The 27,850-nt window shown below is 33.2% G+C and overlaps 5 protein-coding genes, 1 long non-coding RNA gene and 1 other non-coding gene across 13 annotated transcripts; 3 read left to right on the top strand and 4 right to left on the bottom strand.

Annotated features, from left to right (window-relative positions):
* Positions 1-3,457: 3,457 nt before the first annotated feature.
* Positions 3,458-6,788, top strand: LOC120188668. 4 transcript variants are annotated; one of them, XM_039192083.1, is made up of 5 exons: positions 3,464-3,992; positions 4,881-4,967; positions 5,259-5,539; positions 5,618-6,079; positions 6,726-6,788. In XM_039192083.1, exons 1-5 carry the CDS (start codon positions 3,660-3,662, stop codon positions 6,751-6,753), a joined length of 1,191 nt encoding a protein of 396 aa, XP_039048014.1. In that variant the 5' UTR covers positions 3,464-3,659; the 3' UTR covers positions 6,754-6,788. The 4 variants fall into 4 exon arrangements, with proteins under 4 accessions (XP_039048012.1, XP_039048011.1, XP_039048014.1 ...); XM_039192081.1 differs by lacking the exon at positions 6,726-6,788 and having other exon boundaries at positions 3,458-3,992; positions 5,259-5,479; positions 5,618-6,719; XM_039192080.1 differs by lacking the exon at positions 6,726-6,788 and having other exon boundaries at positions 3,458-3,992; positions 5,618-6,719.
* A 255-nt stretch (positions 6,789-7,043) lies between these two features.
* Positions 7,044-8,167, bottom strand: LOC120188673. Its single transcript, XR_005522431.1, has 2 exons — positions 7,763-8,167; positions 7,044-7,281 (listed from the first exon to the last, which is right to left on the bottom strand). It is a non-coding gene; the product is annotated as an uncharacterized LOC120188673 (long non-coding RNA).
* Positions 8,168-10,781: 2,614 nt separating this feature from the next.
* On the bottom strand, positions 10,782-11,527 carry LOC120188671 (photosystem I reaction center subunit IV A, chloroplastic-like). The gene is made up of 3 exons (XM_039192088.1): positions 11,171-11,527; positions 10,980-11,045; positions 10,782-10,901 (listed from the first exon to the last, which is right to left on the bottom strand). Exons 1-3 carry the CDS (start codon positions 11,441-11,443, stop codon positions 10,797-10,799), a joined length of 444 nt encoding a protein of 147 aa, XP_039048019.1. The 5' UTR covers positions 11,444-11,527; the 3' UTR covers positions 10,782-10,796.
* A 2,465-nt stretch (positions 11,528-13,992) lies between these two features.
* LOC120189051 (S-protein homolog 1-like) lies at positions 13,993-14,412 on the bottom strand. Its single transcript, XM_039192388.1, has one exon. The coding sequence runs from the start codon at positions 14,410-14,412 to the stop codon at positions 13,993-13,995; it is 420 nt and encodes a 139-aa protein (XP_039048319.1).
* A 1,262-nt stretch (positions 14,413-15,674) lies between these two features.
* On the bottom strand, positions 15,675-18,882 carry LOC120188670 (vesicle-associated membrane protein 721-like). Of its 4 annotated transcripts, XM_039192086.1 has the most exons (6): positions 18,548-18,882; positions 17,412-17,553; positions 16,990-17,110; positions 16,746-16,808; positions 16,078-16,099; positions 15,675-15,828 (listed from the first exon to the last, which is right to left on the bottom strand). In XM_039192086.1, the coding sequence occupies exons 1-6, from the start codon at positions 18,735-18,737 to the stop codon at positions 15,803-15,805; spliced, it is 564 nt and encodes a 187-aa protein (XP_039048017.1). In that variant the 5' UTR covers positions 18,738-18,882; the 3' UTR covers positions 15,675-15,802. The 4 variants fall into 4 exon arrangements, with proteins under 4 accessions (XP_039048017.1, XP_039048016.1, XP_039048015.1 ...); XM_039192085.1 differs by having other exon boundaries at positions 15,675-16,099; XM_039192084.1 differs by lacking the exon at positions 16,078-16,099 and having other exon boundaries at positions 15,675-16,055.
* A 1,947-nt stretch (positions 18,883-20,829) lies between these two features.
* On the top strand, positions 20,830-20,903 carry TRNAI-UAU. Its single transcript has one exon. It is a non-coding gene; the product is annotated as a tRNA-Ile (tRNA).
* Positions 20,904-23,595: 2,692 nt separating this feature from the next.
* LOC120188672 (small ubiquitin-related modifier 1-like) lies at positions 23,596-24,441 on the top strand. The gene is made up of 3 exons (XM_039192089.1): positions 23,596-23,748; positions 23,843-23,992; positions 24,244-24,441. The coding sequence occupies exons 1-3, from the start codon at positions 23,650-23,652 to the stop codon at positions 24,313-24,315; spliced, it is 321 nt and encodes a 106-aa protein (XP_039048020.1). The 5' UTR covers positions 23,596-23,649; the 3' UTR covers positions 24,316-24,441.
* Positions 24,442-27,850: the final 3,409 nt, after the last annotated feature.

Here is a 27,850-nt window from a genome sequence, read left to right as displayed (position 1 = left end):
TATCTTGTTCACATATGTTCATATATACATCACATAGCACATAGTATAACATATAAACTTATACAGGTATCCATATACATACTTTCATATACTTCGAATAACAATGCCCTATAACTTCTCACAGTTTTACCTAATCACTTATTTCACATTAATTATATTCTAGTTTCATATATTACTTAATTCAATTTCATGTAGCTTGTTACCTATATAAATATTTTCTCATAACTTATCATCACATAGCACATATTTATATTACATAACGTATATAATTACATCCACTACTTAAACCAATTCACATAACTCATCACACTAATATTTATTCACTCAATTCATGTAACAGATGCAATACATATAACATATGTACCCATTTTCATGTACTCATGCAAACATAAGAATCACAATTCAAATAACACTTTAAAAGTCCCTTCTTACTATAGTAATTCTATCACTGGATCATCGCAAGACAATGTTTATTTGATACATAAGTACAATTTAAATTGTACTCACTTTAGTCTTGCTTTGATTCGATTCTAATTATTCGATTGTTCTGGAATGAGATTACGCTCTAAATCTACATAGTAATACATTGATACTTATCAGCATACGAATTGATATATTTCAAACTATAATCCTTAGGCTAAAAGAAAGCTATTTCCATCTCTTATTGAAGGTATGCATCGATGCACTACACCATGTATCGATGCATCCCTTGACGGGTGCATCGATGCACTACCCATGCATCGGTGCATAAATCCTATTCGATGTTTGTATTTTAAGCAGGTTCATCGATGCACTCCTTATGCATCGATGTATAAATAGCATTCGATGTTCAATTAATTTAAAAGAGTGCATCGATGCACTCCTTATGCATCGATGCACCTTCAATAAATTCTAAGATTTAACCTTGATGCATCGATACACATTGAATGTGCATCGATGCACTCTGCCCAGAATCCTCTTTTTGAACTCGAAAATTCATCCATTTTAGCTTAAATCCTTCATGTCTCATCCCCTTTTTCATTCTTAATTCCAGTACACATACTTAAACCAATCTATACTCATTTATTTCATCTTACACTTCAAAATCCTATCCTTCATAAATAATTCAAGAATTACATCAATTTTGCAACATGTTTTAATTCCACTTCTAACACTTCATATGTCTTAACTAGATTGATGACAAGTCAAATTTAACTTTCAATTCTTATCATAAACTCTATTTCAAGATTTCACTCAAGAACTCCAAATCTTTAATCTCTCATAACTTCTTTATCTTTTGATTTTAAGATAACTTAAGCTTTCCTTAATCTTAGTTATCATCTAATGATCACAACCCAATCTTAAATTTAACTAGAAACTCAACAATCAGAAAACTTACCTTTGCTTTGGTTCACACGCACAAAGAAGAAAGAAGAAGAAGAGAACTCTGGAAGCCTTTGGTGTTCTCTCATTTTCAACCCACGTGTACTCATATATATCCTTTCTTTAACTAATTTTCCTTGCAAATGACTCTTTTGCCCTTATATTCCTTCTTATTTTCAATTCAATCCTACACAATCATTTAAATATAAATCTTTATACTATTCATTCATTCTATTTTAATCCCCAAAATCTGAAACTTTCCAATTTAGTCATTAACCCGGTATTGAGGCTGTTACAGAATATGTATATGGTTCTTAAGGAGTGGTCATTCGGGACAAATACAGTACATAGGTCCTTCGGGATAAAATTTCATAGCCCCTAGTGGGACCCCATACGAGCTATAGTGACAGCAATAGTGTACAACCTCAATGTACTCGAATACCTTGAGTTCTCAGTAATGTACATGGGCTTACAAAAAGGTATAAAAGTGTTTGCATTATTACATGTTATCATGCTATTATTACATGGAATCATATGTGACATGATTGAATGAGTAGATGATATGTTCATATGGATATGAAATGCATTATTTTATTTATATGTTTTATATGCCTCACTAAGTCAACGACTTAGCATGTGATTGTTTCACACGTAGGTTTTGAGAAGAGGAAGATTGATAAAAGTTATGCAAGACATCAGTTCTCATTTCTAAAGATCAGATCAAAAAAGAATTAAATAGTATGTATTTTGTAATAAGGTAGTGGTTGGCATGTAAATAAAAGTTTGAATACAATATGTTTTAATCGGTTTTGTTAAAATCATATGATAGAGTTTTGTAATGTTTTTAAATGTGTATATGTATACGGTAATTTTATACAAACGAAAACTTGGATTTTTATGAATTTATACATATTTTACCGAAGTTACTGTAGCAGTGCATCGATACACAATTGATATTCAAAATATTTCACTGTTCATGGTATTGTTCACGGTATTGTTCATACATATAATTACTGTTCACAAATATGTAGATTTTTATAATGAAGCATAATTTAATAGTATTTTATTGTATTTTATTATTATAAGTTCAAATGTTCAATTATTTTGTAAGGAAATGGTTTTAAAAAGTCAATATGACATCTCAGACTCGTATTCGGGTCGAATACAGGTTGGGGCGTTTCAGAATCATTCGAGTACGATAAATGATTACTTAAGTGGGCATATAAATATTGAAATATTTTAGTTAAGTTTGTAAATTTGTTTGTAAATTTGTTTTCTTTAAAAAATAAAGGAGTTTCATTTTTTGTATAAACAATTTTTTAACTTGAAAATTTTACGGATGTTTAACATATTTCATCATATTTCATTCAATTGGTTAGTGTTTAGTTCAAACGACCATTACTTTTTTAATATAAAGAGACAGGTTTGAACATACGAATAATAATGTGATAATTATGTAACTTTTAATAGTCGGAAACTTGATAAAAACAAAACTCTTAAGACATCATTTTGTAACTTTTAATAGTTGGTGAGAATTTATAAAATAATATCATGTAATTAAAGGTCATTTATATATTTTAAGCATTTTATAATTGACTTGTAAAGTAGAAGTATTTTATATAAACAAACACAATAAAATAAGTAAATGCACATTGAATAGATATATCTCCTTTGATTAAAAAACTTTTATAAAGGAAATTCGAGATCAAAAAGGAATTTGGGGTTTAGAATGAAAATGAGGATTGTGTTGTAAGTTTTAAAAGTTAGGGGACCTAAATGCAAGTGTTTGAAAAGTTCAGTGACCATATTGCATACGTACTAACGACAGTGTAACGTCGGGACCATATTGCAAACGGAATATATATTGAAGGACTGTATTATAAGTTTTAAACGTTGAAGGACCTAAATGAAAGCTTTAGAAAAGTTCAGTAACCATTACTATACTTTACCCAAATAAATAATATATATATCAAATTAAAAATTAAAGGTAAATTCAAAGCTCCCTTAGAATTTCATCAAGAAAGCAATTGTTTTTTGTGCAAATTCCATTATACCTGCCCTTTTTCTCAGTTTCCGTCTCATTTAGTTTTGTTTTCTTATTCTTGCTCTTCAAACTCGTTTGATGGTTTCAAACCATAATTTCAGTTTTGATCTATGCTTCTTCTTCTTCTTTGTTTACTTCAGATTACAGAATCTTCACATTTCCCATAAATAATGTTACTATAATTTACTTCATTTGAAAACAAAATTAGAAACCCTAGATTATTTATTTATACTGTATTGTGTTTTTTTTGGTGATGGGCTCAAATCCTGTGGTTTTTTATATAAGCTCCGACGAGGAAGAGGTGACGTCGGATCTGGAAGAGCCTAAAGGGGACGACTACGACTGGTTTTCAGAAGTTCTGAAAGCCGTTAACAAGGGATTCGACGATTCAGATGAGGTGGTGGTGGTCGGGGAAGTTAACCCTAATAAGAAGTCAAAATCACGGAACTTATCGGTCGAGAAGGATTTTAATGTAGAAGACGATGATTGTATCGTTTTAGAAGGGGACCCAGAAAAGGTGGTGTCCGATGTTAATGATAACCATGAAGATTCTGATGAGTTGCTCGTTGTTGGTCAAAAAGGGCAGGTGAATACCGAAATTTTTAATCACTATTTTCTTGTATAAAACTTTTATTTTGATTGGTTTTTGTGCCTGAATTCATCGATGGTGCTTGTTTTTCTCTGTTTGTTTTCCGAGAAAATTAGAGCAATGGCATTTCTATCTAGTTTCAAGTAGCTCCTATTGAAATTTTTTATTGGTGTATATGCTAAGGAAGGGAATATGGAGAAATAGAAATTAGTTGATTGTCTTGATTCTTAGTATTTATTGTTGATATCATGTTTATCACATCTTTATGTCCTTGCGATGAGAAGGACAGCTGTGTTCGTACTGTGTCCAAATTTATGATCGGAAACGGGTATTGAGATATCTGGGTTCTTAAAAGTGAATGCTAAAATTTATTTGTGTTATGTTTTTTTGGCATTTTTTGAATAGTTGTTTTGTGTGTTTTGTTGTGGTTCTAGATTTTTTCCTTTTAGTAATATGTCTTCTAGCTCCTGCGATTTTGTGTGTTCACGCCATTTAGCGATGCCCTTTCAACCAGTTGAAGCTCCATCGTCATGGGATCATCGGTATGTTGTGGTGTAAGTGTCAACTTGGACGGCAAGAAGGTAAGAATTGAGTTTTGAAAAATTATAATCATCTGTTGCAGCGAGAAAATGTGTCCTACTCTTTTCCACTTGTGAGAGCTGGTTCACTATTTTTTTTGGAGAAAGGGAAGATCACTAGCTTTCCCAAGAAATTTTGAGGGAAGATCATCAGGGGCATTTACATACTGATTGCCATCTTACATGTTTACATTTAATGTTGAAAACCTACTCTCTTTTTCGTTTTGCTCACGTGTTCCAGACTGTTTTTCTCACAGGCATGAAATTTCTAATGGCTGTCTCATTTTTCTATATTATCTGTTTGCAGATCGCATGCAGAGATTTCCCCCATCCACGGCATGATTGTGCTAAATTTCCTTTCAGTTCAAACTCACATGAACAACATTGTGAACTGGTAATACTTTTGCAACTTTTTAATTTTGAGATTCATGATTATTGCTCTCTTTCTGAGTTTGTGGTGCCCTTGAATTTAGCATCCATTTTAAACGTGAGCTATGAATGTTCTTTTTTAAATTCTAAATTTCCTTTCAGTTCAAACTCACAGAACAACATTGTGAACTGGTATACTTTTGCAACTTTTTAATTTTGAGATTCATGATTATTGCTCTCTTTCTGAGTTTGTGGTGCCCTTGAATTTAGCATCCATTTTAAACGTGAGCTATGAATGTTCTTTTTTAAATTGTAGTGCCATTGCTTTGTTTGCGACATGCGAGCACCATGTTTTTATTGGGGCTCGGGTATCTCTAATACCGATCATTGTCATGCCACTGATAAAGAGGAGATTTGGAAGACTCTGCGGAAGAATTTCAGGCTTGGGAGAAATGTTTCTGCACATCCTGTCACCTCTCATTCTACAGTAGTGCCCCAACTTAACCAAGCGCCACGCCAAGACATTATTCGATTGACAACACAAAATCATGTTTCTAGACCAACTCCTACTGTCATTTCTCCTTCTACAGTAGTGCCATGTCGTGACATTATTCTATTGGCATCACAAAATCATGTTTCTAGACCATCTCCAGTTCAAGCTTCTGGGAGCTGCATACCACAAAATCATGTTTCTAGACCAACTCCAGTTCAAGCCTCTGGGAGCTGCATACCACAAAATCATGTCTCGAGGCCATCCACAATCCGTGCTTGTTCCTCATCCACCAGACATGGGATTCCATATAACACAAGTGTGGGTGGTCGACATGTTCGAAATAAAAGCATGGTTCAGTCACGTTCAGTTTCGCAGGAGGTTCTAGGCGTGCGTAATACTGTAATTCGAAGGGATCGGGGCATTAAGATTGGGAACTTGAGTTCCCAATTTGTCTCTTCCAACACAATGTCCAAAAGACTTGACACGGAAGTTTCCTCAACAGTGTACCACGCCCCATATGTTCCATCTGAAGATATTTCTTCTGTTCGTGCATCAAGGTATCAACAAAATCCTGCTTCAGTTACAACATCAAACGAAGGGAACACAAATCCTATTGACTGGCCAAAAAATTGTTCAAACACAAGTTTAGAAACATATACACACCAGATCTCCTCACGGCCGAGTACGGATTGTGTTTTTATGAACTCAGCACCATCTTTATCCTCAGGAAACAATTGGCATGTTCCTCAGTCAAATGTACATGAAGATATCAATCAAGTTCAGAATCGAAATCGTCTGGCAACACATGATGGTTTCTCAGGTCTTGACATTAGTTGGGTGGAGGACATCGGTCAAAGTAATCAGCAACCTCCTGCTGATTATTTACAGCACACCTCAGGGACCACAATGGGAGAAGAACCATTCAAAGTAAACGAGGGAGATAACTCCTATTACAATGAGCTCGAGAGCATCCTTTTGGATAGCCATTGTACTCCAGAAGGGTCTCTTAATGCACCGTCTCCTCTTGGTCATATATCTTTCGATACTGGTATGCTTTTCTTTGATATTGAAAACGCTTGGGATCATCAAACTCGCGCATAGCGGATTTGCATTTGCTTGTGCACACTCTAAAGAAGTAATCTGTTCCTTACACGACAGCAGCAGACCCTGAAAGAGAAGTGATCCGTAGGTTGCTGCTTTGCAGAGGGGAACTTGGACCTCAGAACTTAGTTTAATTAGTTCATTCAATCATATTGAATGTATGATTCCCAGTAGTTTCAATTTCCTAAGTTATGGTTTCCTTTGTTTGAAGAGTTAGAGGAGGCGGCATAATCTGTCTCGTGTCCTTGCCTTCCAAAACCTATGTATGATATTTTAATAAATCTAGTCTACTATATTCGAGTCAAACTACTTGTCCGGTTCGATCTGATCTCATCTGATTGGGATTACTTATGTTTGCAAAGTTGTAATAATTTATGTAATTCTTTCTTAGCGTAACGTTAATTTTATTCTAAAACGAACCAAAAATGGCCTTATTGATCTTCTCATGGATGTTGGTCAGTCTCGACTGGTCGAAGTTGGATTTAGGATATCAAATCTCAAATTTGACTTAAATATCTATTTTAACATTTATATATTGTAGACGCTCATTTTGTCCGAGCTTTATTCGAGCCGAAGATTACATTTATGACCCAAATAGGGGCCCGAATCAGAGCAAACCCATTTGGTCGGAGCCCAAGACATGACTAACCCACAAGTGTAGGCTCAAGGGTGGAGACATCACCAAAATCTTCAGCAGTTTATCCAACAGATGCCAGACGAGTCCTGTGCAACCGTTTGGAGATACCTGCAACAAATGAGGGACGTGGGGATATCCATAAAAAAGGATAACCACTCATCATCAAAAGGAGGTGGGATGACAGAGCAAAAAAGAACACGGACAAGATTACAGAGGGAACGAGAGAAAAAAAAGGGGGGAATGAACTAAGGAAACGAGCAAGAAGATTGAAGCAGAGAACGACCATTACGAGAAAAACAGAGATTTCATTGGTTTTTTTTTAACACAATAGATCAAAGAGAAAAGAACATTGGTGTAAAAATTTCTTTCTCATTCAAAATCAAACAGTGTTGTCACAAAGGGATTTCCTTGGCCCTGTTCGTTGGAAGCAAGCAATAGAAACAAGTCAATTTTTTTAGCATTCGAGTATAAGTAAGTAAATTTCCAAGGTCCTTCTCTAATTCGTCTTCTGAAACTTTATTTTATTTCATTTTTATTGTTCCTTATTTGAAACTAGCATAAGTGTAAATGAGATAGCTTAAATGTTTACCTTAATCTTGGTTTGCTTCGTTTTGCCTGACATGGATTTGTTACGTTTGGCCATTAGTCCTGAAATCCTTTTGTAGTCCCTTGTGTTCAAGGCCAAAGCTTGCTTGGGACTTTCTTCGAGCACTTTCTCTACTCCCTTGAACCAATCTCAAGACCCAACAGCTCCAACTCCAACAATTCGCATAACCTACTCCCTCCATCGTCTTCTGGCTTCATTCCACAAAACGGTTTCTTAAAATTTTCTAAAGAAGGCGCTTCCTTAGTCTCCTGCTAGTAGCCCAAAGTCGAATCCTTTTCTCTCTTACGAAAATATACGCTTTGGGTCTCTCTTATTTCCTTCAAGAAGCGGCAGTAGTTTTTTTCTCTGGTGTGAGCGTGAGGGGAGAGTAGAAGAAGAAAGGAGTTTGATGCGGCTGTAAGTTTAGTTTACATTAGATTAGGTTAGTTAGGTTATATATTAAAACCTTAGGGTTAATTATTGTTAGCCACCGTGACCTTAAGGATAGATTAGGTTTAGGCCCTCATAACTAGCATTTTCGTTTTAACCCTTGTTTTAATTAGTGATATATACATATATATTTTTAATTTACGCTTCATTTCCTTTTAGTTTACATTAGATTAGGCTAGTTTATTTGTTTGTACTTCGTATAGTTTATGTATTTGATATGTTATTTTATGTTCTTTTATTTCAGTCCTATGCATGCTCATGGTTTATTAGCAACTTAGGGTCTGAATTATTTGTCCTTCATGTTAAAATGGTTTGAATTTATGTAGTATGCTGAATTTTACATTTTTTAAATTTAGTCCTTATTTTAACAGGTATATATACATTTTTTAAATTTATAGTTTAGCATGTTATGCTTTTGTTTTTGTATTTAGGTCACATGTGTTCATAATATGTCAATATGCATAATTTATGATTTTTAATTAAAACATATGTATATAATTTTTGCATGTCACATTGTATGATATTTGTAATTTTATTTAATTAATTTCTGGCATGACATACGATTTGCACAATTTGTATGATATCTTCATTTGCATAACTCGACATGTTACATAATTTAACTAAGGGTAATATCCTTTTAATTTAAAATTGTTGAAGTAGGCAGTCATAACTGATTTGAGGTCTGCTTTTAATGATTTTAAAATAAAAGTGTATCCCGAAAGTGAAACAAAAAAATTGATTCGTCACCTAAAATTTGGGAACGAAAGAAAAGGAAATGTTCGTTTATTTAAATTTATCGAGAAAAGGTTGTTATAACTTTTAAGATCTGGTCTCGATATTTGTAAATAATCGAACATTCTTTATCTTTCTAAAACGACTCGGTAATTTTAATTTAATTTATTTGAGTGCTTTTGAATGTTTTAAATTTACATTTTTATTTTATGGGATCAAAAATCAAAATAAATCCGAATTTGTAAAGTTCATTGCAAAGACGTTAATTAATCGATTAGGTACCGATTTAGGGCGTTGTGGGGGTGCTAATCCTTCCCCACACGTAATCGACTCCCGAACTCATTTTTTGGTAACGCAGACCTCTATTTGTTGTTTTAATTAAAATTAATTTTTATTTAAAATGACGAAACGTTTTTTGGTGCCCAATCACACCCTAATCAAAGATTGGTGGCGACTCTTCGAACCGTATTTTTCGATCGTAAAGAAAATTCAAAATTTTTCGAAACGAGAAGTCTTTTAAACTGCATTTTTTTTAATCATTTGGAAGATAATAATTCAAAAATTGATATGATTTTCAAAACCTCACCTTTTCACTTTTAAGAAAAATCGTTTCGACATATATATATATATATATATATCTTTTCATCTTATCAAATAAAATTAAATAGAAGTTAATATTTAGTTGAATAAGTCAGAGGTAATCTTTTACCCCTAAATTAAATGAACTGAAGACAAGTGAAATATTACCGAGCATCGGAAAGGTCAATTCGGAAAGAAAAAAAAAAGAATAAGTTATGTATCTAGTCACTCGATTATTCATGAGATTTTATTTTGGTTAACTATTTTTTTAAATCACCTAATTATTATTCGCGATGATCAGACATCTACATCCTCGGAAATCTCTTTAACGTATTTAATTAATACTAGTCATACTCCTTCAATATGAGACATCCCAATTACATACTGAAGTTGTACCCGTTTCATATCCATCTCTGGGACGCATTGGGTACTTGAAACGGCATTGAATTACAGTATCCGTGCAACATAAATCTTCTGTAGAGTGCCTTCGATGGCTTAAGTCCACCTTTGAGCAGCTCTTGAGGTCCTTTTATTTACAATAGTATTCATTTACATTCTCTTTTTGTGCATGGATGCAAGCCACAATCTTATAAAATGATAGTATTGCTAATGTTAAAGAAAAAACTGAAGGTAGAAACCAGGATGTTGTCTTGCTGATGCAATCCAGCGGAAAGACATAAAATGATTAAAGTTCTCTATGGATTCAAGTGAAAGCACATCCCATCAAGTGGTCTCTCCGTAGTAAAAGAGAATGTTATTTTTTCTAGAAGTCTTGGGTTTGTGCAGCCGTGTCTGCAATGTGTATATCATTTTATAGGGGGTCGATTATAATCTTTTTCTTTTTCCGTTCTTTTAACTCTCTGTGCAGGCATGCCACCGGAGAAGATGTTACCATTCGCTGCTCAAGTGGTAAACAAATTTACTCTCTGTTAATCTGCTGCACATCTTTACACGCCCGGACCGGCCTTCCATACCGAACAGATCCACTCTTGGCGACCTTCATGTAACGAGCTCCGACATGTCAACTACGTTTGATGTGAAGTAAATCGAGACGGTGCCCAACAATCCTGAGTATTAACATTGCCATAGCAGAGTTGTTTAAACTTTACTTGACCCCTACTACAGGCAAATAGATCCTTTTATATAGGGCAAAGAATTTCGAGTCGAGTCCATTTCCTCTCGATGTAATTAAAATAACATGAATACATGAACATGTCGAAATATATCAATACGGTCCAATATGATACATCATAAAATTACAACATGCCAAGTGAGATCATTTAACTTCTTCAATCTCATCCAATGCATAGTTGTTGGTCGATACATTTGCGTAATTAACTTTGTTGAATCGAACCACTACGGGGTAGCGAGTCTTGGGATCCTGGTCGAATTCAAAGTTTAATGATTTTATTTTTAAATAAAAACATTATTTAATAAAATTATAATTCGAATCAATCACCTGATCAACTGTAACAACTGATCCATAGCTATTGTACCAGTATGATTCCTTCCTGAGAATCTTCACCTACAAGAGATCAAAATCTATTCAAAATTTATTTCTCGGATTTAAATTAGGGTCGTAAATTAAACATATTCGTATTAGACATATTGTCTGACATTAAATGTTGTCATTATGGGGTGGAAGCTAACCTTGGTTCCTCTTTTTGGTCCAATGGGTGGTGGCTTAGGCTTAGGTGCTTCACCGCCGTCTGGTTCCGCCGTGGCGGTTGCCGGCGCTGGTGCTGGCTCTGCTGCCGAAGCCTCCTCGGCTGCCCTAACGACGAGCCGTAAATTATTGTTGTTGTTGATTTTGGAAGGGAAAAAGGTCATGTTGATGTTGGCCATTGCAGTGGCCGTGACATTGGGAGTTAATAGCAGCCTCGAGGCAGCCGATGCCATGCCGATGCCGCCGCAGCTGGCCATTGTCTCTCTGTGTTGTAAACTGATGGAAAGGTTGAAACTGTGTTGTTCAATGGTTTTAAGCAAATGAAGGAACAATGATTGAGAGGCCTTGAACTTATTGGATTCTTGTTCATCAATGGTTTATCTGATATTTTGAGGGTGTGGAAAGTTGTTCAACCACTAGGAAGTTGCCACGTATGCACCATATCTTATTTGTTTGGATAATGTAATCCAAATTTTGTACTCTAATCCATGTCTTCATTTTTCTCTTTCAACCATCTTAAAAATATTAAAATTTATTATTAGTATGAAAAAATATTTTAATAACTATTAAATTTAATTGTTTTTTCATCCTTTAGTACACATGTTGTGTGGTAATGTTGTTAAATGACAGAAATATCCTAAAAGAATATGACTTAACGGTGAAAATTAGTTTAAAATTTTAATTAATTCAATTTCTTAGTTTGAAGATTTAATTGATTTAATTATCCTATTTGAGGATTCAATTGGATATGAAAAAATTAGAAAAACAATACGTAGGCTGTTGACGAAGAGAGATAAAATGACGTAGAATTTTGAGAAAAAAAATTATATCAACGTCACTATTCAATAGGGAGAGTTAAACTTTTTCTTATTTATTTTTTAATATATATATATATATTAATACTTAAAAAAATTGGCGAGAGCCAAGTCTTCTCTTGACTCCATGAATGTCCGTCCATGCTGTTAAATATTTAGTGGTCGATGACTAAAATAGAAAAATATATAATGTTGGTGATGTTTCTGTAAAAAAATTAGTACGGTGACCATAATTGAAAAGAAACAATAGGTTCGTGACTAGAGTGTAGTTTAGCCTAATATTTTCTATATTCTTCCACCGCGCGGAGCTAATTCTTACGAGTCACCGGTTCATTCTTCAAGAGGCAACACAAGTCAAAGCCCCAGGGAAACAATAGGGTTGATGAAGATGGGAAAAGGAAATGAAATCAACACCCTTTATACAACATTCAGTCAAACAAATCATTTCAAATGACAACAAGAGTACAGTATTCGACCAGTATCACCAGATTCAATCATTAGAATCGTTTCATAAACACGATTATACACACGAACGAGTCCAACTACCTATACGCAACTTCAAACTTCGTTTGGAAATGCCAAGAATCTAAAGGAGTGCGATGATATGTACTTGATCGGTTTGAAATACGGAAGACACTGCCGCCTGTGAGATGGAGCGGGCTCTTTGATCAGCGTTCTACTTCAACTTCAAACTTGCAGATGGCATTCTATTTCAATGAATTATATTTATCGCCACTCTGCAATCCGAACTGTAATACAGAATTCAATGGCATGATGTAGGAAACAGTTATATAGAAGTCATGGCATCACATGAAAGTTACGAGGGGAAATATAAGTCGGTGTCAACTTGAAGTTACTGCATTCTAGTACACGAAAGTTATGTTGATCGAACTCTTTATTCTCGTTAAAAGTTCTAAAAAACTTATTTGGAAGCATATCTGAAAGAAATAGCATGTATAATCACGAACTGCATACGTATTCAACCATTAGTCATTTGCTATTCAGATTCAAGATTGTCATATGCAGAGTTAAATGGCTACATTATCACCAAATATTTCAAGTATTCCAGCAAGAATTTGGTAACATTTGGGGAGGGATTCATATTTGATAGAAATATTTTCCTTTTGCTGTAAAGTGTTCATACGATCAATTTTCTTGTGCCCTTCTGTCCTTTTTATAGAGCAAAAGCAAGTGGAAGTTTCACAAAATTAATTAATACTATTAGTATAAGAGTTAAATGTATCATTCATCTCTATCTTTATTTTAAATTGGTCTTTAAATTTTTAAACATTTTAAATTCATCCATAATCTGTGATTCATTCTAAATTGGTCTCCAAACATTCGAACATTCCAAATTCATCCTCAAACTATGACTCTCATTCTAAATTGATCCCCAAACATTTGAGCATTCCAATAATATCTCCTTAAATCATTCAAATGTTTAGGGATGAAATTATAATAATCAAAAGTTTGGGGATCAATATAGAATCAATATCATAATTTAAGGATGAATTTAGAATGTTAAAAAGTTTATGATCCAATTTAGAACGAAAGTCGTAATTTAGAAATAAAATTAAAATGTTAAAAAAGTTATAGATAAATTTAAAATGAGAGTCAAATTTTGAAAGTATATAATGCAATTAACTCTTAATATAATACGAAAAAGATTGGAATTATATATTTGCAATACATATTTTTAAAGTTGAACATGTCATAATTGGTCGTATTTTGATAGGAACAACAAACATAAAAATTAATTGACCCTATTCCCATATGTAATGAGGTAAGGGGAAGATAGAGTAGTAGTTTGTCCCTAACGCCAGGTTGAAAACAGCTTCCGTGAAAGACATCCATTATGAATTGCCCGATCCCACGACCACAAGGTTAAAAACCTTGCGCTCTACCAATTGAGCTAGACGAGCAATTCTAACAACAAACATAAAGAAAACCTAATAAAGATGTTCACATACTGAAACTCAGTCTCAGAGCAATCACGGTTTCCATCTCCGGCGAAACTCGTCGGTATTTCTAGCAAGATCTTTGATGTAAACGCCGTCATCCTTGGCAATCCAAATGCAGTCTTTCCATGCACACTTGTGGAACAAAAGCACGTCTTGCCAGAAGACCTTGAACGACGCGTGAGCCCCGTCCTTGCTCACGTAGCACCAGAAGAGGGTTCGACGCAAAACATGTTGTCGAAAACTCCAATTGAAATCGGTTTCGGGATCTAGATTCCGGCCGCCTAAATCGTCGTCCTTGGAATTGCAATGGACGAACAACGTTCGACCATTGCTCAATCCGTTAACTACGTGAACATACCATCTCGTGAACTCCGGAGGCAACCCCTGTCCATGCGCGATGAAAAGGATGGCGAATGCAACGACAAGGAGGAAGCCATTGGAGGATGGCATTGTTTGAAGATGCATATCTCAATATTTTCAGGTAAGAACGCTCGGATTTGCCTTTGATTTTATAGCTAAATCTTGGAGTGGTGGAATTGTATAAATGCAATTTATGTAAGTCGTTTGCATGCAAGGAATTGAAGGGTTCTGAGGGAATTAAATGTGCATGTAACTTAAGTGATGTTTGATAGCAAATTAGCAACATAACTAGCTTAAAAAAGGAATATGGAGAGTTCGAAAATGGAAGCCAAACATTTTAGTTTTTCAGTTGTTACAGAAATTATTCATCTAATGATTAACACAAATTTTGCAGCTAATTATCCAGTAGTATAAATATTATAATCAAGGACGAAGGTATAAGGGCTATAGGATAATTTATTTTCTATTTCAAAATTTTTAGTCTAATAGTATTATAAAGAAATGGTTGTTATCCTTAGAAGTCTAAGAGTATCATATATTATAAGGGTATTTGAGCTTTCATTATTAAATGATTGTGAATCTTTAAAACAAATATTATTTTATAATCACCTTAAAAACGTAAGTTAATATTTAATACACTCACAGTGAAAAATTATAATTTTACAAGTAATAGTCAAATAATCATATATCATTTTATTTATTTATTTATTTATTTTTACTTTTTTTACTATATATTCACATATAACTCGTTCTACAACTCTACTTGTAGAGTCTTTCAACCTCGCTATCAATGTATGAGATAATTTTTCCTTAATGACATACATTATTTAGGTGAAATTAGTTTTTTAAATATTTCTTTAGAAAAATATTATCAAATTTAAAAGTATAAATGGGTTGTAAATGTTATTATGATTTAGTTGTTAGTTATTTTTAAAATTTTATAATTTTTTAAGTAATTTTAATAATTAGATTGTGCGGCCGTTAATTTTTTATATTTATTTTAAATATCAATTGATAACTTATAAAAAAATCAATAAATTGAAAGTCAATATTTTTTAATCTTCCTGATATTTCAAAATAAATATCATAACACTAAATGAAATGTTCGTTTTTCCACTCCCCGTTATTCATAACACTAAATAGTGTTAGCCTGCTTGTCCATCCATTCAATGGCTTGTACGCCTTTACAGGCTCGAACTTGATACTTCCCCATATGACCATCAATTTCTCTAACTCGAATAACTCGAATACTATTTGATATATTGGAATTAAATAATTCCAGCTCAAGCTCGAATCTGTCTACGAACATAACTCGAAAACGCTTCCTTCGTATTCTTGAGCACCAATTTTTCTTTTTAATTTTCCAACATATCATGTATCCACACATCAACATACTGCTGAAAAGAATCCAAAATACAAACCTACATTCTACATGCACACAGTCTTCTGAAATAAGGCTATATCATTAAGCACGTGTAATTCAAATCAAAAAAAAAAAAAAGAAGCCTAGGAGCATCATACATTACTAGTTACTGCAGCGATTCCGGTCTATGAGCCAGCAGTGGAATATAGAGCTGACGAGCAATTCATCAACATTTGAAGCCATGGCAAACGGACAGTACAATGATGAGAATCAAAGCAATCAGGATTCCGAGAACTATCAGCTTTATCTTCATGTTTTGTAACCACATCTTTCTCCTCATCTGGGTTCCCTGCTGCCGGAAATCTTGTGCCTACAATGCCCAAAAAACAAACAAATACCCTCATTATCTATAACCTATACTTTTTAAGTACCGGTAGGATAATCATGTAAGAAATATTCAGGTTTACTAATTGAACTATTCAGCTAGCTCCTGAATATTTGAGAACTAGTATTGATTAAAACTTTTAAAATGAAAGAAATGCACCTCTGATCCTCATGGATCCCACATTTAACTTAAAATTCTTACCCTGGAGTTGCCCTGTGATGATAATATTAACAGCTTTGTTTTCGCATCTTACCAATTAGTCAAATAACAAACCAATGACTGCCCTACATGTTATGTTGTTTCAACTTTTCATTTTTCTTAAATTACCAATTCCCCACACAATTCCGGATATGAGTATGAGATATAACCTTTCGAGGACCCATTATATATATAAACTTTCAGAAAAATTGAACATCCACGTATCTTAAACTTACACCCAAGTCCAAGTAACAAGCCCATGTATGATCTAATTCCTAGTGAAGATTCAGAAAACAAAGGAGTTACCTAATGATGCTGACTATTCAAAACAAAATTTTAAAATATATGCTGATTTGTAAGAGGTTAGCACAGTTTTAACAGGAGTCACCAAACAAACCTAAACAATGCCCCATTTATGGTTCTATCCATAGTGAAAATATTGCTTAAAGTAGAACAATATGATATTCGTCCGCTGACCTGGTAGCGAAGGTTTTCTGTTTTATCCACCAGAAGCTCAATTTTCTCGCCACGGTCCAGAACCTGCAAAATAAATGGTAACAGAAAAAGGAAAAAAAAGATAAGAATATCACAAACACTTTATTATCATTGTCCGTACTTTTGTCAAGCCAGATTTTTTCACTTAAAACCCTCACACCACTCGATAGTCTATGTTAGGATGTACATAAAAAAATATGAAAGATGTCAATAAGTCAATAATTACCTTCTCGATATTTTCCATCATAACTCCTTTGACTTCTGAAACTTGAGCTTTCACCTTGGCAATCTTACTAATCTCTTCAGGATGATCAATGCAATACTGCATATGCTCCTTCAGTTTTGGCCTAGATTAACGATATAATAAATGTAGCTATCAATGTACTTGATAACACACAAAAAAAGGCTTTCTCTTTAACTATATTGCTCCAACTCTTCATTTTCAAGCAATACTTGCGTCCAACGTATCCGGTACATATGGACATGGGTACAAGAATATGACCCTCCAAGAAGGGAAGGATCCTCCAGACACCTGGATTTTGGAACGAAAAATAAATTGAACATGCCCGTAACGGACACATACTAGCATCTGACACCCAAACTCAAGTCCAAATAACATTACTCTTTAAGGTCAAGGAAAAGAAATACCCAAACTCCTTGCTCAAGCTGTTTGCAGGAGCAGCTGCAGCTTTTCCTCCACCATATCTCTTGGTAAAATCCTCTTTAATTCTCTCAAGAAATGCCATAGGAACCTGTCGGCCAACAGATTCAATAGCAACCACACAATAAGCTGCAAAGAGGAAGGAGGTCAATTCAAACAAATAATGAAGTAACCTTGAGTTCATGATAAAGGATGCAACCCAACACACGAGTTGTGAAGCAACAGGAAAAATAATGTGAGAACCAAATGTACCAGTTGAAATGAATGCCTAGGCTCAGTCTTTCAATGTATGAACAAAACATTAATGGACCAAACCGCCCATTCTTCTTCTACAAGCTATGAAGCAAAGACACTTCTGCTAAAGGAGTGTCCAAGTATCAAATGCATGTTTGACGCGGAAAATTTCACATAGAACAAATAAGGACACATCAAAAAAGTACAAAGAAAGTCGAGCATGGTAAAAACATGATCATGAAATAGCTGGACAGTGACACACCCCGAACACGCAATAAAACTTTTTCTTTCAAATGTGAAATCAATTATAACAATTTGATTCTGGTGGGGCTTTTGAAAGAAATCCAAAACTCTAGTCTAACCTGTTCAGGCCACTAGAGGCAAGCAAAAGTGAAAAATTAAAATCATATTTAGTTAAGAATGTGCAAATTATGATTAATTTTTTGCACGCATTTATAGACAATAGTTCATATAAAAGTGTAATCATGGCATTTCGGTTGCCTAAAATCTTTCAAGTTTTTAGTTTTCAATTATCCAAAAATGCTAGCATTTGTTCTTGTCTCGAAATGCGACCCACTGCTATTTGCTTCAATATGTAGCTAAGAAAGCCTTAATAATCACGATATTTCTACGCGGGTTTAATTGATTTAATCGGCAAAAGATTCCATATTTTAGATAAACTCAAATTTCTAAAGTTCCAATTACTAAAGTTATGTCATCTATATTCCTAAAATAGAAAGAACCCAACTGATTCTATAAATAACAACGAGGCCAAAAAAATCTGCGTCGGATCAAAGCAGCAGCCAAAAAAAACAGATCACATAGAAATCGATAAACTAAATCGGAAAATAAAAATAAAATAAAATGAGAGATAGAGAGGAAAGATTACTGAAGCCGCTATCAACGAGATAGTTGAAAGTGTGGCCATCGCAGTTGTAAGTGAACTTGTTATTTGAAGCAGGAAGTTTCTGGAGACACTGAGAAGCTATGCCGGTGAAGTTACCGCTGAACTCCGTGTAGTCGGCTAAAACGACCGTGCCTCGCGCCACGAAGGCGTAGATCAACGACTGTTGCCCCATCGAAAAACAACTCCTCTCCCGCAGAGATGGAACCGAATAAAAAGAGGAAAGATCGGAGGTTTTAGATTCGGAGAGGGAAAGAAATGGTAAGAAAGGTGACTTTCCTTGGTCTTTTTCGCTTAGATGAGAAGCTAAAATTTAATCTTTTTGGCCTCTCAATTGAAGGCCCAAACTTTTTTTTTTGCTAATTTAATCCTTTCAAATCAGATAAAAAAACATTTAAATTGCATTAATGTATTTTCTAAAATTCAACTGAAAAATATGAATTAATGTATTAATTTATATATTATAGTAAAACCAGTAGGAAAACTTTATTTAAAATTACTTATTAGATTAAAATTAAAATTTAAACATTTAAAATGTATAAGATTATAGAGTACAGGGATTAAACTCACAATTTATATATAATACGTAGAATGGTGAAATAATTTTAACTTTCAAAAAATATTTAATAAAATTGTAAGTATGCTTGTTACTAATTTTAAAACAGTTTATGATTTAATCAAAAATCAGTTAATTTAGTGAGATGATGTATTAAATCTCTTGAGTAAGATTAAAGATTACACTTATTTTTATAATATCTAATCTAAATTAATTAATTAATAAATTAAATAATTGTATATAAAAAATAAACAGCTTTTGATTTAGGACATAGAATTAAATTGTTTGAACATGTGGATTATTTTTTTAAAAAATATACTAAGGATATAGCTGCAGGAGTATCGCATCAGCTACCCACTGGATCGACAGCTACCGTGGGCCAAAAACCAGCTATTCGAAGCAACTTATGGTTTGTTATTTCTCTAAAAATAAATAAATAAAGAAATTGAACTTTGATTTTTAGGATAAACTTCTTATTTAATCACTAAACTATAATTATATTTTCATTTTGGGCACTAAACAAAAAATTTAATTGAGGCACTAACGTTAGCAAAATTGTTCAATCAAATTATCAACCATCAAATAGTTAACCAAAATGATGGCATACATACTTTTAATTAAAATAACAATACATTTAATCCTAATAATATATATTATTTTAGTTTGATCATAATTTTAAATAACTCAATAAATTAACCCCTTACATTTACAAAACTTGTAAATTTAATTCTCATTTTAAAAACACAAACATATTTTTGCACGCATTTCATTTTTTTAATTTCTTTATATATTAAAAAAAACTTTTCTTTTTTACTAGCGACAATCATCACTAGCTTTATCATCATTTATGTCATTATTGATGCCTTCTCCGACTAAATATCACTGCTAAAAGATTTCTTTTTCCTTTCTCTCTTTTCTCAATTAATTTATTTTTCTCGTTATAAAATCCTCAAACTTGTTATATATATCTCATTTGTCACTAACCAGATATCTATCATGCACCCTCACATGTTAATATTTCAATTTAATATAATTTATCGGTTTGCAATTGAGTGGGATGTTATTTATATCGTCTCATGTATGTGAAAATATATTAAATGTGTATTTTATTGTTTTTTGAGAAATATTTGAGTTAAATATTTAATAATATACTAAATACCCCTTTAATGAAAACAATATTGTACTTTACATTTTCATTTGGGTGTTTTAAAATCAAAACATGTTTAAAAATTAACTCATGAGAGACATTTAGAAAAAGAATCCATTTGAAAAATAATAATAAGGACTAAGCTCCACTTCATTAACAAATATTTTCACAAGCTCATCGTATTAAAACTTATTATGCAGTCTCGGAGATTGAGGGAAGTATTATTATCTCTAAAGGTTTTGGAATCAAGCAACTGCAGAGTGTTTATATATTATCAATGACTAAAAAATTATAAACAAATAATATTTTATAATTATCTCGTATTATTTTTAATAAAAATAACTTTGTCATATTATCATTCCTATGTCTACGGTGACCTCTTCGTCTATAAGAAAGCAAGTCCTGCACGTTATATTTTTGAGTTGAAGGAGGCGGGCTCGAATTCACTTGGGACAATTATGCTTTACAATTTGATATGTTAAGGAGAGTTTTGAAGCTCCCATAGTGAACAAATTTGAAAGAGTTTCTACCAAAATTTTACTAAAAATGTTTGGTAATGTCAATGGCCCCGTAGCTCAGTTGGTTAGAGCGTTGGTCTTATGAGCCGAAGGTCGCGGGTTCGAGCCCCGCCGGGGCCACTATATTACTTAAAATTTGGAACGCTTTCATCTTAAGTTATTTTCCCTCGATCTTACGTTCATACATTAAAAAGGATTTTGCAGCTCATTTCGTAAAAAGCGTTATTTGTTTTGATTCAAGGTTTTTTTTACTGGAATGAATCTCAAACTCTCGATTTCTTTCCTCCTGATCTCTCAGATGAAGATGACTGTTAAACCACCCAATTAGGTAATAGATGAAGGAATTCGTCTCTGGCAGCATGCCATTGTTATGCAGTTCATCGCCAAAGTTTGGCTCTATGCATGAACTGATCAGTGTTCTTTGGGGGAAACATCGTGAATGTGGACACTGTCTTATGCAAAGCTGTGTGTCTCTTGTAAAGTATTTGGTCAATTTATTCAAAACATTGTTCAGAAACCTACTCAGCCTAAGTTTGTTGGGTCCAGTCTAGGGATGTAAATGAAACGAGACAGATCGCGAGCTATTCGAGATCGACTCGATCAAAGTTCGATAAATACTCGGATCAAATGGACTCGACTCGATCTCGAGCTCGACTCGAGTTCTTAACGAGTTGAAACGAGCTACTCGATATTCGACTCGAAAAATTAGTCAGCAGCTCGAAAATATAATATATTAAGATTTTATTTTTTTTAAAATAAATTAATAATAATATTAATATTTATGTATTGATTTTTTTAATATAGTAAAATTTCATGTATTTAAGGTTCATGTTCGAGTTTGAGTTTGAGGCTTTAATCGAGTTAAGTTTAAGAATTTTTTTTTCATTTCGAGCCTTTTCAAGCTGCTCACGAGCTTCAGTTCAGGATTTTAAGCTCGAGTCGAGCTTGAAAATTTTAAGCTCGCGAGTTTTCGAGTTGAGTCGAACTTCATTTCAGAGTTTTCGAGTCGAGTCGAGCTCAACAATACTCAAACTCGACTCAGCTCGTTTACACCCCTAGAATCCAGTGATGTTTCCATGCAACTCCTTCTAAGGAACTTGCCTATCGAAAAAGGTGGTGATAAAATGTGTTTAAAATAAGGTTTTTTTAATATTATTGGGTGATCATAATGTATGTGTGTTCATAATTTTTCTTATCGATTGACAACGTACACACATCTTTAATATTCTCTTTAATTATTGAGATCACTCAATGAAATTATTCAAAATAAACGTTTAACTGATGACTACAAAAATACTACAATGAAATCGATTAGATAAAAGATTTGATACGACCCAACTCATGACCATTCCATATTTATATTCTAAAATTGAAATAAATATAATAATATTATTTTTCAAAACAAGTAAAAAACAAATAAATATATCATATTTTAAATTATAACGAAAAATATCCGACCCTATCTACAAATGAAATTCAAGCCAATCGTCAAATTTGTTTTATATTTAATTTTAGGCTAAAGTACATAAATAATCCCCTGGTTATAGAGTATTACTTTGTCGAGCCCCCGAAGATTAAAAGTTACAGAATAGTCACTTGACTATTCATGTATTCTAAACTTATCATTTTTCATTAAAATATTGACGATTGTCTGAGTTGGATGTTAACATATTCATTAGAATATGATAAAATTTGATCCTAAAACTATTTAAGTTACATTTTATGGATCGAGTTTATGTTTGAATTATGTCATTGAACTAATGTTTGATACATTATGTTGTCGAGCCAGTACTTGAAAGCAATGACGATGTCAATAGACATCATTCAAATATAGTTTTATCATATCTCGATTAAAAGGTTAACATCCAGTTTAGACGACCTTAATTTTTTAACGGTAAAAGGCGATTTTGGAATATATAAATATTCAGATGATCATTTTGTAAGTTTCAATAGTTAAGGAACTCAACAAAGTAATGTCTTATAGTCAGAGGATCATTTTATAACTTTTAATAGTGAATGGACTCAACAAAATAACATCCTAAAATCAGGGATCATTTATGTACTTTATACTTATAGGGTGTTTGGTTAACAGAATATAAGATTACATTTGAGAATAAATTACTAGAATGTAACATTACTAAAAAAATTTTGTATTACCTTGTTTAGTTTGTCAAGCAGAAATGTAATAATATATTGTTTGTTTGAGAGTTATCGATTAAGGGACTAAAATCGAATGAACCAAAAAATGTATGGACCAAAACCATTATTTTTCTGAATAGATAACCAAAATTGATCAGACTGAAAATATATGTGACCATTCATATAGTTTACCCATTTGTATTTTCCACGTCTAAAAAGGAGACATCGTAAATTACCAACCAAAGCAAAATCGTCGAATTTTCACACTGCCCCACACATAATTTTCTAACCGACTTTCTACCGTCCTTTTCATAAAATATCAATCTTGTCCGTCCACTCTGATCACCCCAGAAAAAGCAATAACAAAATTCCAACGGCGTTCCAATTCACCCAACCCGGAATCCAAACCATTATCAAATCCAGTTAATTCAACGCGCTTCTTTTGTCAAATCAAGCTAGTATTCAGTATGGTAAAGCTCGCTCCATAAGAACACACCCACGTCGTCAACGAGGGATGCTTATATTTTTTGAATAATATTACCTCATTGCCACTACGCGAGGAACCTGCGCGTTTGATTTGACAAAACCGGGGTCCACTTAGTAGAGTTCTATATATATATATATATAGCGTGGAACCAACGCTCTCGCTTCTATTTGAAAGCTCCATTCGCTACGGTTTGTTTCGCACACGAGAAACCGAAGGCAGAGAGAAGAGTGGCAAGCGAACATGTCTGCGACAGGAGGTGGTGGAGTTGGTGTCGGAGGAGGGGAGGAGGATAAGAAGCCGACAGATGCTGCTCATATTAACCTCAAAGTGAAGGGCCAGGTTTTTACTCTTACGTCATTTAGATCATCCCTTTCGTTTTCTTATTTATATTTTCTTCGATTTTATTATTTATCCTTCGATCGTTTGTTTGTAGGATGGAAACGAAGTTTTCTTCAGGATTAAGCGAGGCACTCAACTGAGGAAACTGATGAATGCATACTGCGATAGGCAATCAGTAGATTCGAACTCCATTGCCTTCTTGTTCGATGGACGGAGGCTCCGAGGAGAGCAGACTCCCGATGAGGTAAACTCCCTTGCGTGTTTCTGACGCGTTGCTTTACTTGTCTTTGATGGCTGCTACTGTTATTTCAAGGTTCCGTGATGCTATATAAATTCATGAACAGGCTTTTGATCCGATCAGTGATTAACTTGTTGAATGTAAACTGATCCGAACTAAATATATTTAAGTAATATTGAAACCAAATTAACACTAGGATTTGAATCATAGTTGTGTTTGGTAATCGATTTTATATTGTTCTTTTGTGACCCGATTAGCTTGAGATGGAGGATGGAGATGAAATCGACGCGATGTTGCACCAGACCGGAGGTGGATGCGGAAGCTCTTAGGTATGCCAATTTGAGAGGAGCAGAAGACTTGGTGCAAAGTAGTAGGTATCATCATATATAAATATAGTTTCATCAATGTATGTAAACGAAGATTGTGGAGGATATTTGGAATAGTTGGTTTGTGAACTTGATTTCTATGAACTATGGATAATCTGGCCTTTTCTTTCAAAGTATTATGAGAAATTGTTGCAGATCCTTTTAGTCTTATGTATGGCTATAGATTTAACTTTTATTCTTAAATTAAATTATTTTAAATCTTTTTAATTTAATTGTATTTGTTTTTATATATTTTAAGTCAATAATTTAAAAAATATATAAGAAATAAGATTTTACCAATTTGAAGTATAAAAATTAAATTTATGAACTCGTATACCAGATTTAAATTATAATATTATGAACATTTAATATTTAAATTATTATATTTATAATAAAATAAAATATTTTTATAATTTTAACTTAGATTAATTGATCAACGTATTTAATATTACGGATTAAAAATATTTACAACGGTATTTGTAATATCTCTAACTATAATCTTATTTCAAAACTTCTAAAGCGATGCAATTTCAAGAGAAAACATAAACCTACCATTTTTCACGGGCCGACTTCAAGCTTATAGGGCCTAAAGAATTCTTCTTCAAAACCTTAATTGTGCTTTGGGATGATCATGGGTTGTGATTATGGCCCACCTAAACATCATCTTAATATAATATTATTTCATCTATCACTTTATTTGACTTATTTTTATAATTACATATACATATATTATTTTTATTAAGTAAAATAGTAACTTAATTAAGAAATATAAATATATGTATTATAACAATTATTCTTAAATATATAAAAATCTATTATATTATTATTATCCAGATGAGTCAGATAATTCTTTATCTTATATCTGAATCAATTCAAAATTTTCATCTCATACCATACTCAATTCAATTGTATCTGTAAAAGATTTGGTCCTATAAAATTGAGTTGAAAACTATTTGATTTGGATCAACTGTACATCCATGTTACTGCCATTGTCGATTTCAACAAAAGAATAAAGTACATCAATAATAACCAAACTAAACAAAAAATCATTTTTAGTTACTTAGGTTTTAAAAATTATAAAATGATCATTAAATTTATTAAATTATTATAAAATAATTATTAAAATTGTCAAATTACTATGAAATTTCCTTAAACATATTAAAATTTATCACTATTATATAGTATACAAAGAATATTTTATAGATAAAATAACCTCAGTGACCAAAAATGCCTTATAATATACGATTTTAACCAACTTTTTTTGGATTTGCCAAAATGACCAACTAAATCGCAATGCGATCGATAATTCGCAACGCGATCTCCGGTATCGCAAATCAGTTTCCAGATTCGCAATGCGAATACGTAAATCGCAATGCGAATCTGTAAATCGCAACGAGATTCTGACTATCGCAATACTGAATTTCAAATTCGCAACTCGATTTCTGAATTCGCAACAGGTTTTAATTTCGCAACACAAATGTTTTGGGTATATAACTACGCAGCAGCAGCAACTCATAACCTAAATCCCTAAATCGCAACTCATTCCATCTCCATCTATCACTCTCTCCGGCGATATCCGTTCCTATATCCAATGACATACTTCCCCATCCGGCAACATGTTTTAGTTTCGCAGCTCGTTTGTTTAGTAAATTAATTTACAATAATGAAATCATCTAATGTTGATCATGTTTGGATAGATTTGTGTTTTGGAGGGTCATGGGAGAATGTTCATGGTGTTTTACAATATATGCATTTACCCATGAATCTTCAACTAAAACTGTTATTAAAAAAGTTAACTTATGAAACTCTAATGTTACGTGTTGCAAATAAATTGAATTTAGAGCCCCTAAGTGGATTTAGGCTATCTTATCAGAGAAATGGTAAAGTTTATTTGTTAACCGACAATGAAGATGTTGAACGATTCATTGCTTACATTAGTGTTTCAAGTGATGATGTTACATTGTATGTTGTTGAACCTAGAAGTAGTGAAGTTGGGTCAGTAGCGGGTAGTAATCAACTAAGTTTTTCAACCCCAGTTTATGGCGCTCAAAATTTAATGGTTCCACCATAATTTCATCACCAAGAAAATATTATTTCACCATATTTCCAATACCAAACACAATCTCAAAACCCACAACCTTTCGCTAATCCAAATCCCAATCAACTTTCAGCACCAAATTCCGGTTTTCGTATTGACCAGTTAGACGATGATGAGCCAACAGAAAAAATTGTGAGTACTAGTCAGTATTCGAAATTTGATCTTGGTTAATACCCGGACTTTGATCTTGGTCAATACTCGGATTTTGATGATTTTTTAGAAGAAGAAACAGACCCTGCGTGTAATGATTTTGATATTGGTCAATACCCGAATTTTGATGATGAAATAGCCGTTGCCGAGGAATATGTTGTTGATGATAATGAGGAGGAAGTTACGACTGTAAATGAACATGTTGAACATCCATTCTGTAATTCATATAACACTGAAGAAGAAAAAGAAGAAGAAGAATAAATCCCCAAAGAAAAGTCCCCGAAGAAAATGCCACGGGAGTATAACTGGAATATGCCAGAATTACTTCAGATACCGGAAGAAGAGTTTGTAAAGATAGCAGTTGATTGTTACACAAAAATTATTCGTATCAAGAAAGATGATTGTTTTGATACAAAGGAAGACTTGAAGATAGCTTTGTATACGAAATGTGTGGAAGATGGCTATCAACTAAAAGTTAACAAATCAATCAAAGATCGTTTCGAAACAAGGTGTATGATTGACAAAAACTGTATGTGGCGTATGATTGCAAAGAGGATAAAAGATTGCGAAATGTTTCAAGTTAGGACTTTTATTGATAAACATACATGTTCAAGAACCCAAGTTTTTCCTCACCATAGACAAGCAAACAAAAAGGTGTTGGGTGGTTTTCTGGTTGAGTTAATGTTTTTGAATGGTAGGGTATATCGGGGACATGAAATTATGACTGACATGAATGCTCGGTTCAAGATTAGTATCTCATATTCTCAAGCTTGGAGAGCCAAATGTTATGCCTTGGAATTGTTGAGGGGGTCGCCAGAAGCATCGTTTTCCCAACTGCCAGCTTATTGTCACAATTTAAAGCTGAAAAATCTTGGGTCGGTAACTCATATCAAAACAGATAAAGATGGACGCTTTGATTTGCTGTTTATCGCCATTGGTGTTGCGGTTAGTAAATCAATATAATTTTGTTGATTCATTTTTGTTAGTTACATGCATTTCACATTTAAATGATTATATTTCTTGTGTATATGATTTTGTAGATTCGTTCGTTTATTAATTGCATGCGCCCAGCTATTATAGTTGACGGAGCACATTTAAAAGGTCAATACCTTGGAGTAAACTTATTAGCAGTAGCCATGGATGCTAACAATGGGATACTGCCAATAGCTTACAGGTTTGGCAAATCTGAAACCTCTGATTCATGGACATGGTTTATGGGGCATCTTAGGGATTGCATAGGTCATATTAGCA

Source organism: Hibiscus syriacus, unplaced genomic scaffold, assembly GCF_006381635.1.
Source record: "Hibiscus syriacus cultivar Baekdansim isolate YM2019G1 unplaced genomic scaffold, ASM638163v2 tig00116951_pilon, whole genome shotgun sequence".
In the NCBI taxonomy this organism is placed as follows: domain Eukaryota; kingdom Viridiplantae; phylum Streptophyta; class Magnoliopsida; order Malvales; family Malvaceae; genus Hibiscus; species Hibiscus syriacus.
The sequence above is the reverse complement of the archived record's forward strand: the minus strand, read 5'-3'. Positions and strand labels throughout refer to the sequence as shown.